General features: G+C 38.7%; 1 protein-coding gene across 2 annotated transcripts in view; it reads left to right on the forward strand.

The window, feature by feature from the left end:
- The window catches only part of LOC132129411 (zinc finger protein PLAGL2-like), a 40,328-nt gene extending 29,783 nt beyond the window's left edge, over nt 1-10,545 (forward strand). Inside the window, exons 2-4 of one of the 2 annotated variants that reach the window (XM_059540988.1) lie at nt 4,156-4,232; nt 4,346-4,766; nt 7,275-10,545. In XM_059540988.1, the coding sequence (XP_059396971.1) occupies nt 4,459-4,766; nt 7,275-8,727 (1,761 nt within the window). In that variant the 5' untranslated portion in view covers nt 4,156-4,232; nt 4,346-4,458 and the 3' untranslated portion in view covers nt 8,728-10,545. The remainder of the gene's footprint in view (nt 1-4,155; nt 4,233-4,345; nt 4,767-7,274) is intronic. The other variant, XM_059540989.1, reaches the window with a different exon arrangement.
- Nucleotides 10,546-11,570: the final 1,025 nt, after the last annotated feature.

Here is an 11,570-nt window from a genome sequence, read left to right on the forward strand (position 1 = left end):
TTGGTAACTGAACTTCTTTTTTTTCCGGAACACGTTGAGGGTCGTGTGCCTCTGTGTTAATAAAACCCTCACAAGACTTGAGACTTGTGAAGCTTGAGACTTTGGTTCACATAGCCATGGTTTCATGTGTTATTCATCTCTTATTTTCTTATTTGCCAAAGGACGGAGTATATTTAATCTTGCCCATAAGTGACACTGATATGGTTTGCATGTCAAATGAAATATTTTGACTTTTATTTTGTGATTTGAGTGAATAGATTCTGTTTATTGGAGTCCAGGACAGGTGAAGTTTGTTCATGTGTGCAGATCAAATCAAGTCATCTTTCTTGTTTGTAAGTCCCTCCCCCCTGGTGGAAGTTCACCAGAAGTGCACTCAATGACCTTTTGATACGCTCTCTGATTGGGTAGATGTTTTACAAACATTTGCTTTTTTTTTTTTAAGTCACTCCATGACAGGAGTAGGCAGTCTTAATTTCAGCTGAAATCATTTTTGTGTATAGCTCCATAAACACACATTCAAGAAAAGGCACTCAGTTCATTCTGTCTCTAAATATTTTGACAATTTTCAATGGAAATAAGATATTTAAGGTTTTATATACTCTTAATTTTCTCTCTATTTCTCTCAGTAATAGAGTATTTTGCTGGAGTCAATATTCAATCTATGTATTTAAATAAAATATGTGTAATACTTCAACAAGAGTCATACTCCGCACAATAGCTCAAAATAAAGTTACAGCATAGAAAATGATTCTGCCAACTTTGTGTGAGCATCTTGTAAGCTTTATTCTTAGTGATAGTTTACATGTAGTTGAAAAATAAAGTTATAGTTATAGAAAATTCTGACAACTTTCCTCTTTATAATGTTTAAAGTTTGTACTGTGAATGTAGCAATGAGTAAATTGCATTGAATCAGGGCAGATTCTATTCATTCTAGTATTATAGCCCAAGAACTGATATTTTGCATTAAAATTATTCAAATTACCATAGTATTGTGTAAAGTGTTTTGATTGTATAGAAGGTCTAAATTTGCCATAAGAGTGGTTATACAAAAAAAAAACTAAATTTAGATTTTCTTTTTCCCTCTCAGTGTGCTATTTTAAGTCTTCTGAAGATTTTTAGTCATTTTAGGACAAATTTGTTTTTTAAAGTTTATGATACATACAAAATGGCAAATGAACAAGTTGAGCAGACCCATTTTAAATGTCTTTAACTAACTACTATGTACTATTAACATTGAAATACATAATTTGATCAAAGTACTTATTGTGTACATGCATGTTTTACGTTGTACTTAAATTTAATCTTTAATTTCTGTATTTACATCTATAATTTCACTTTTGAACCAACATATTCTACCTAATCCACCCTAAAACCTAACCAAACCACTAGACCTGTCCCTAACCCTACCTGTATCCCTCCTCAGTAACAGCGTTTTGCAATACAACATGTACACAATAAGTACATTGTACATAAAACTTTATACTGTAGAAACACATAGTAGTTAAAGACACCTGATATAAAGCGTTTGATTGAATGAGCAACACTTAAAATTCAGTTGAGCGGAGCAAAATATTTTAATGGCTAATCGTAAAGTTGTGGTTAATATTCCCTTGAGTTTGCAAAAAATGGCTATTTAATTTCTGTGGCAATGTGTGTTGATTTCATTGGGTGCAGATTTCTTATGTATTTGTCTATGAGCACTGTAACAGTGTATTTGACATTGAATTAGCTGTTCTCTCACTCTCTGCCTTCGGCCAGAAAGGGTTAAACCTGCACACAGGAGGCAGCATGGTGTACACGGTGACCTCTGACCCCCGGGCCAGAGGAATGTGAAAACCCTTTAATCTCAAAACAAAACCTCAGACACACTCACCCAGCCAGTATGGATGGCCAGTTCCCCCCTCTGTGGCAGCATGAGTTTGTGTGGCCTAAAGAGAGGAGGGTCATACATAAACTGCACACCCCCACAAACTGATGTGTCAAACTCTAATGAAACGCTCAAAGACTGTTCAGATTGCATGGATACACTCGTACGCTAAAATGCTGGCGGTTTTGTAATGGGTAGCTTTTGGATAGTAGTGTTGGAGTTAGTGTCAGAATTGCAAGTCAGTGTTTATTTGAGTGCGCATACATCATGTGCTGTGTGACGGATGGGGTGTATGCATGTGGAATGTTTGCGGTGGAGAAGCATGACAATGGCGCAGGGCTTCCTGGAGCAGCTGAATGGAGTAGTGTCACCCCCTGCAGCCTCCCCGCTGGGTGACGACTGCAGCAGCGCCACACAGCTGTCACTTCCTCTTATCCACATACATATGGATAAACATACTCCTTTAAAGTCAACATGAATTTTCATTTGCAACTTGTTTACTTATGTAGTAACCCTAACCCTAACCATATATCTGAAAAAACAATATAATCAGTGAGGAAAAAATGTCTTGGATAAAGTTTATCATTGGCGATTGGATTAGATGAAGAATGGGTGTCATGTGCCAGAATTGACAGAAGACTTTTGTCTTTAGAATAATATACACAGAATCGTTCATATTAAGGAATGTGGAATATATATTTTTTTGTTGACTTCTTTTTTTTTTTAAATGTAAGATATATTTTTTTGTTGACTTTTTAAAAAATGTAATGTATTCCAGTGATACCAAAGCTGAATTTTCAGAATCATTACTCTTCAATGTCACACGATCCTTTAGAAATCAATCTTATATTCTGATTGGCTGTTTTCAGGAAACAGTTTTTATTATTATCAATGTTCCAGATAGTTGTGCTGCTTTATATTTTTGTGGAAACCATGCAGCATTTGGATTCTTTGATGGATAGAAAGGTTCAAAAGTACACAATTCATTTGAAATTTATATTTTGTGAGATTCTAAAAGCCGTAGCTGTCGCTTTAGAGCAAATTAATACATCCTTGCAAAATAAAAGTATTGATTGTTGACCTCAACAAATTAATTAACAAATAAATACTTAGTGGTTTATTGTTTGGTTATGAAGTCTGGTGTACTGAATAACAGTAGTAACCTGTGTTTGTTTGTAAGTGTTTACATTTTAGGCTCATGTGATTCTTTGTTTTTGCCACATTAGAAACTGTGTGGTCAGCAGGGATCAGGTGGATTTTGAACTCTAACCAAAATGGCCACTGACTAGAAGTTAACTCATGAGCGATAGAGAGATTAAGAAAGAAACAATACTCTGTATCATACCAAATAATGTTCATTAATATTAAAGCAACATGATGCATCCTTCATTAAAGGGATGTTAATAAATAATACTCCATACTAATGTTAAATGGATGCCTGTGCCATGGGGTTTTACATGTTTTTTTTAAACAGGTTGTGCTATTTAAGGTGCTAATTTATTTGTCATCCCTAGAGGCAGCTTTGTGTCTGTGTTTGCTTTAGGATTACAGGAGCCTTACACCATTTCATAACACTGGAGAACATGCACACACATGCATGACAGAAAATGCATGGACACACAAAGCTTACTTTGGGCACCTCGATAGTTGATGCGGTACAGAAGAGAAGAACTGCCGATTTTGTCTGCCCAATTTATTAAGAGTTCTGTACATTACTGCCCTCTAGCTAGCGTAGTGGCACTGGAAATGTGTTTAGATTGGTTACAGTATGCCCACAGGCAGTTGCACATTTTTACCTTAATGCTGATATAAGGAACCCTATGTGTCTGTTGATCAACCATAAACATTAAACATTTATTCATCTTAATACATGTAAATATTTATAAATTCTTATTTGATTTATTATCATGTTTGTAATACATAGATATGTTTGTTGTCAATTCTTAATTCAAATAATGGGACAATTTACAACTTGTGAATTTAAGTTCAGTAAATGCTCTTAAAGTATTGTTTACAGTTAGATCAAGTTAACTAATATTAACAAACCTTGTAGAAAAGTGCTCATTTTATATATATATATACATATATATATATATATATATATATATATATATATATATATATATATATATATATACATATATATATATATATATATATATATATATATATATATATACATATATATATATATATATATATATATATATATATATATATATAAACTGAAATCAGATATTTGAAGTTAAACACTAATCAACGTTTTATGTCTTTTATTTCTATGAAAGGGTGAAGATAATGATGAGCACTATCATCATCTACTCAGCCTCAGTCATGGCAGGTGGGACTGGATGAGAGTGTGAAGGTAAACAAAAAGTTTTCAGCACATACATGTGTGTAAGAAAAGACATAAATTGACATGCTTAAAAATGCCTGCTGTTTATTTATTTTTTTGTTGGTCACATGTTGTACACATAGCAGACAATTTAGGAGGCTGCATCCCCTTAAACGTTGCTGTGATATCGAACCAGAGCCTGGAAGGCAGGGCAGCCACGGCCGAGTTTCAATGGCAACGGCACCCTAGGGCTGCCATGGCAGCATCTGCCGCCGATGCCCCACACCATATTGCCACACTGACGCTGGAGGACAAGGAACGACGAGGCGCCACCAAAGTGTTTGGAGGTCCCGCTGCAGGGAGGACAGAAAGAGAGGCAGAGAACGAGAAAGAGAGGGAGAGGGACGGGAGAGGCAGTGGGAAAGAGTGTTTGGTGTGCGGTGCCATCTTCAGCTCACCGGATAAGCTCCGGCTCCACGTGTTCTGTCACACAGGAGAGAAACCTTTCCACTGTTCCCAGCCCCATTGCCCTAAGGCTTTCAGCTCCAAATATAAGCTCTTTAGGTAGGTGCTACTTGCATATAAAGGCCACAGTATACTTTAAGTGTAATAGAATAATTAATTTTTGTAATGTCATTACAAAAATGCCATTTGTCCATGGCAATTACATAATAGGTGGGAGTGAAAATCTTTGTCGGGGTCAGACACGAGTGAAAACAAGAGCTTCATATGTTTGTAGTGTAAAGAAGATAAGTGCACAGGATTCTCAGCTAAATACCACTCTCAGTAGCATGGCTAGCATTGGAAATTGCTTTGTTCTGGGTTAAAATAGTATAAAGTACAGGAGTGTACAGTCGTGGCCAAAAGTTTTGAGAATTACATAAATATTCGTTTTCAAAAAGTTTGCTGCTAAACTGCTTTTAGATCTTTGTTTCAGTTGTTTCTGTGATGTACTGAAATATAATTACAAGCACTTCATACGTTTCAAAGGCTTTTATTGACAATTGCATGACATTTATGCAAAGAGTCAGTATTTGCAGTGTTGGCCCTTCTTTTTCAGGACCTCTGCAATTCGACTGGGCATGCTCTCAATCAACTTCTGGGCCAAATCCTGACTGATAGCAACCCATTCTTTCATAATCACTTCTTGGAGTTTGTCAGAATTAGTGGGTTTTTGTTTGTCCACCCGCCTCTTGAGGATTGACCACAAGTTCTCAATGGGATTAAGATCTGGGGAGTTTCCAGGCCATGAACCCAAAATTTCAACATTCTGGTCCCCGGGCCACTTAGTTATCACTTTTGCCTTATGGCACGGTGCTCCATCGTGCTGGAAAATGCATTGTTCTTCACCAAAGTGTTGTTGGATTGTTGGAAGAAGTTGCTTTTGGAGGGTGTTTTGGTACCATTCTTTATTAATGGCTGTGTTTTTGGCCAGAATTGTGAGTGAGCCCACTCCCTTGGATGAGAAGCAACCCCACACATGAATGGTGTCAGGATGCTTTACTGTTGGCATGACACAGGACTGATGGTAGCGCTCACCTTTTCTTCTCCGGACAAGCCTTTTTCCAGATGCCCCAAACAATCGGAAAGGGGCTTCATTGGAGAATATGACTTTGCCCCAGTCCTCAGCAGTCCATTCACAATGCTTTCTGCAGAAGATCAATCTGTCCCTGATGTTTTTTTTTTGGAGAGAAGTGGCTTCTTTGCTGCCCTTCTTGACACCAGGCCATCTTCCAAAAGTCTTGGCCTCACTGTGCGTGCAGATGCGCTCACACCTGCCTGCTGCCATTCCTGAGCAAGCTCTGCACTGGTGGCACTCCGATCCCGCAGCTGAATCCTCTTTAGGAAACCATCCTGGTGCTTGCTGGACTTTCTTGGACGCCCTGAAGCCTTATTTTTAAAGGATTGAACCTCTTTCCTTGAAGTTCTTGATGATCCTATAAATTGTTGATTTAGATATAATCTTAGTAGCCACAATATCCTTGCCTGTGAAGCCATTTTTATGCAACACGATGTCTGCAAGCGTTTCTTTGCAGGTCACCATGGTTAACAATGGAAGAACAATGATTTCAAGCATCACCCTCCTTTTAACATGTCAAGTCTGCCATTCTAACCCAATCAGCCTGACATAATGATCTCCAGCCTTGTGCTCGTCAACATTCACACCTGAGTTAACAAGACGATTACTGAAATGATCTCAGCAGGTCCTTTAATGACAGCAATGAAATGCAGTGGAAAGGTTTTTTGGGATTAAGTTAATTTTCATGGCAAAGAAGGACTCTGCAATTCTTCTGATCACTCTTCATAACATTCTGGAGTATATGCAAATTGCTATTATAAAAACTTAAGCAGCAACTTTTCCAATATTTATGTAATTCTCAAAACTTTTGGCCACGACTGTAGTCCAATCCTGTTCCTGTTCCTGGAGAGCCACTGTCCTGCAAAATTTAGCTCATATCCTAATTAAACACATCCGAACAAGCTAATTAAAATCTTGAGAATTACTGTAAACTATAAAGGTAGCTGCCTTGGAGCTAAAATCTGCAGGACATGTGTCTTCCAGGAGCAGGTTTAGACACCACAGATATAATAGTTTATACTTTGGAGAAGGGATGTCCAACCCAGCTAATGGATGGCCAACTTCCTGGAGAGTTTAGCTCCAACCTTAATTAAACACAATTGAACCAGCTAAATAATGTATTAAGGATTACTAGAAACTTTCAAGCAAGTGTGTTGTAGCTGGTTGGAGCTTATCTAGGCTGGAAGGTTTTCATCCAGGAGCAGGAGGTGTCCAGTCCTGTTCCTGGAAGGCCACTGTCCTGAAGAGTTTAATTCCAACCCTAAATAAACACACCTGAACTAGCTAATCATGGCTTTATTAGGCATACTAGAAACATCAGGCATGTGTGCTGAGGCATTTTGGAACCAGTGGCCCTCCAGTACCAAGTTTGGATACCCCTACTTTAGAGTGTCCCCTTGCAATCTGACATGAGCATAATGAATACAACATTTCAGTAAGACATTTCCAATGTGTCAATCTTTAGCTAAAAACTATTTTTGTCTACTTTGTAGGCATATGGCCACACACTCCCCACAGAAGACTCATCAGTGTTCATTTTGCGAAAAGATGTTTCACCGCAAAGATCACCTGAAAAACCATCTGCAGACTCACGACCCCAATAAAGAGGCTTTTAAGTGTGAAGAGTGTGGCAAACACTATAACACAAAGCTGGGCTACAAGCGCCACATGGCCATGCACTCAGCCACAGCCGGTGATCTTACCTGTAAGGTGTGCTTGCAAAACTACGAGAGCACGCCTGCACTCTTGGAGCACCTCAAGAGCCACTCAGGCAAGTCTTCAGGTGGTACCAAGGAGAAGAAACACCCCTGTGACCACTGTGATCGTCGCTTTTACACCCGAAAGGATGTTCGCCGACACATGGTGGTACACACGGGACGCAAAGACTTCCTGTGCCAGTACTGTGCCCAACGTTTCGGGCGAAAGGACCATCTGACACGTCATGTAAAGAAGAGCCACTCACAGGAGTTGCTGAAGATCAAGACAGAGTCTCCAGATATGTTAGGTATACTTGGGTCTGGTTCTCCACCTTGTGCTGTGAAAGAAGAAATAAGCCCTATGATGTGCAGCATGGGACCCACCAAGGACTCAATGATGGCAAAGCCTTTCCATGGTGCCACCCCTTTTCCCATGGGCATGTATAACCCTCATCATCTCCAGGCCATGTCCAATCCGGGTGTAGGCCACCATCACTCACTGGTTCCAGGGTCTTTATCCAATTCCATGGGAATAGGTTGCCACATGGAGCCCCCATCTTCACTGCACCACCATCACCCACGTCATCATCACCTTCACCACCCTCATCATCATCATCACTCCCCACCTCCACATCAGCAACAGCCTACCCTACAAAATCAGCAACAGCAGCACCCTCAGCCACCGACCAAGTACCAGCTCGGATCTACCTCATACCTGCTGGAGAAGCCCCTGAAGTTGGAGATGGAGAGTTTCCTGATGGATCTACAGAGTGGACTCCAGGTACCTCCGCCACCCTCAACCGACCCCCACTCAGCAGCATCGCCCAATAAGGAGGGTATGGAACCTTCGGCAGGATTGTCGGATGAACTTTGCGGGGACACACTCTTGTCCAAGAGCCCTGCTGTCATTGAGTCTTTGTGTGCTGCTAACATGGATTTTTCTCATCTTCTGGGCTTTCTTCCACTCAATCTGCCACCCTACAGTGCCCCCATGAGTTCAGGAGGACTGGTAATGGGTTACTCCACCATTTCTTCTTCCTCATCATCGTCAGCATCTTCGCATGCTGCCGAACCACATGCTGCCACAGCAACTGCTGCAGTGCCTCTTACCTCTTTGCAACCTCAACCTCAGGAGCAACCAGGCTCCAGTGGGGGTCTCAGTCTTGGGTCTCTGCACCCACTCCCACCAGTGTTCAGCTCTAGCCTCAGTACGACCACTCTGCCTCGCTTTAACCAGGCCTTTCAATGAGGTCCCCACCCCAACCCTGGCCTGCCACAGGGCCTCAGGGCAGAGGAGCATTAGTGGTCCCACTAGGGGTGGGGAGGTAGAACACTTGAACACGTAGAATCCTTAACAAAAGCGCACAACAGCTTTTAAATGAGCCTGGAGGAAAACAAGCATATGAAATATTATGGAGCTTTTATTTAGGCTGTCTGAATTTTAGCTATGATTTTTTTTAATACCCCTTTGAACCTCTCCCACCATCCCCTCTCCTACAATTTTGTAGTTAGACAGCAGCATCAGTAGGCCATAAGGCATGGTACTGCATACTTTATAAAGTAATAATATTAGTAGAAGAAGAAAAAGATTAATGTAGAGAAGTTAATCTGTCTTTGAGACTCTGAAAGACTAGTTTGAAGTGATATATGAATTTAGTTTTCTTTTCCAAATGTGAGGCCTGACTTTGCTCTGTTGTCTCTATTCTGTTAAGCTTAAAGTCAGGTAATAGTCGGTTGCCCTTAAACTAAAACCGTCTTCATGGCCAGGAGTGGAAGAATTAGTGAAGGAATGAAGGAGTGAAATTGGTTGGTTTCTTTTTTTAAGTTTATATCTGATTCAAGACTCAATCAAATCCCTATTATTACAAATTCATATCGGTATTTCAAAAGCAGTTTAAAAACAACTACTGTGTACCTGATTAGATGAAAATATAATCTAAAATGCGTTTTTCCAGAACTTCTGGTTACAAATACAAATTTACATTTGTTGGAATGGTCAAATAACTAGTTTTTATGTCAGAGAAGCAGAGGGACTAAAAATAGAAAGGCAAAGAGGGTTAAAACAACTGCACACTTTGTTCATTTGGTACAATGTGAACACTGACAGAACTAAAGCAAAAGAAATTTACATTAAAATCTTACAGGTTTACAATTTATTTTAAAAGAAGCACTTTGTTTACAGCAGAAGGCACTTGACCTCTTTGGGTTGCCAAGGTGACCCACTGAAACCCCCTCCCTTTCCCCACTCTACCTTCACACTTCCTGAAAAGAGACTACCATTAGACACACACACAAAGTTCAAACATCCTCCAAGTACTTTTGAATAATCCACAGCAATCTGAGTCTCTAAATGGTTTTCCTCCTTCCAGCACTAATTTTAAGTCTCCTACAACTATATCTCACTTCCACATTCTTCCCACTAGATCATGATATAAAATATATGTATTTTAAGAATAAAAAAAGAATTTTAGTCAGGTTTATATTTTAGAGATCATTACATTACATTGTAATGAGAACCCTGGTATATGTGAATGGAAAAAAGACAAAACAAAAACAATTTTTTTTGCAGTGTACAAAGTACCACATCAAAAATATATATTATAATTGCTTCTTAAGTACATTTTGTAATTTAGATAGTTGTATTAAAAAAATTGCTGATGAATTTAAAAATAAATGTCTAGCAGGTTTACAGAATTATGTATCTTGCATCATATTGAACAAAATGAAGTATTAGCTTTTCCCTATAGCTTTTCCTGTTCCTTGTTTTTCCGTGTGAGTCAAAGGAGATGAATAGGATGGGATTTTACCTGCATATAATAGACTAATAGTGGCATAATCCAGTAGAATGGACTAGTCTTTAATCTTTAGAGCAAGTACTAGAGGCCCAAAATGTGATCCAGGTTTCAGTTTGCGTGTTTTTTTTCTCAGTATTCGATCAGACCTGACTGATGCAGTCTATTTGTGTGTTTGGTTGTACAGAGCCTTTGGTTTAACCGCACTGAAATGTCTGAAACCACAATTCCAATTGCTGTAGGTTCAGTTTGGATTTACAAAAACATCACAAAAACAGGAGTTAAGAGGGGTTTTGTCATATAATCTCTTATAAATTGCCATCTCACAGTAAGTGGACTGCACAAGTTCTTACCAAATAATCATTCATTACCAATGGCCATGTGAGGAAGAAACAGATGACCAGCGTACCAGCAGTGAAGGCAGTGAACATGTCATTTTCTTTCTCTTCACATAATCCATTTTGGGTAAATCTATTCTGTGTCCACATCTGTGTTTATAGTAAATGTGAATATCTCCCAAGCAGGAAAGACCATAGAAAGGTAAAAGTCCACATCACAAAACTAAGACGAAACAATATTATGCTGCTCTTTGTGCTGTGGTTGCCAGCAACCATAGACCATTCTGGAAACATTTTAAACTGCAAATGATCTTTTAGCAGAAAACATGCACAGTAGTACACGTGAACTGTTTGTCCGTTTTCTCTGTTCTTCAGCTGCTTTGATTCGAATGAACATTTTATGAAAAGGGTCTGAAAAGAGACACAAAGAAGTCACCAGCCTGGTCTTTGACATTCAAAGCATGGGACATTTGATTGGGATATTGCCTAGTCGTTTTGTCATTATATTAATTCTGTTTGTTGAAACAGGACCTCAAAACAACACAACGCATCACCTCATTTATTTGTTTTTGTTTGTTTGTTTTTTCACACAAAAAAAAAAAACCTGGGGAGAAGAAACTTCTTTTTGCACAATTGCTAACTAAAGAATAATTGAGTTAGTGTAGCTTATACTGTAAGAGTGATTCTGTTAGAAATAATTGTTTCATTAGAAAGCAAAAAACATCTGTGATTCACAGGAATTCATCGATTTTTGGACATTTTCCCAACAACAAATAATATAAAATAATAATAATTAAAAAAACAACTACAAAAAAACATAAGGACATTTAAAATGAATGGAACTGGACATTCTAAATGTGAACAGACAAAATTATAAAATTTATAAAAAATAAAACAAAACAATGGAATTGAACATATTCTCGTCTTTAGGCTTGAAGCTATCAAAACTTTTTTTATATAGA

The sequence above is a fragment of the Carassius carassius genome, chromosome 46 (genome assembly GCF_963082965.1).
Source record: "Carassius carassius chromosome 46, fCarCar2.1, whole genome shotgun sequence".
Lineage (NCBI taxonomy): Eukaryota > Metazoa > Chordata > Actinopteri > Cypriniformes > Cyprinidae > Carassius > Carassius carassius.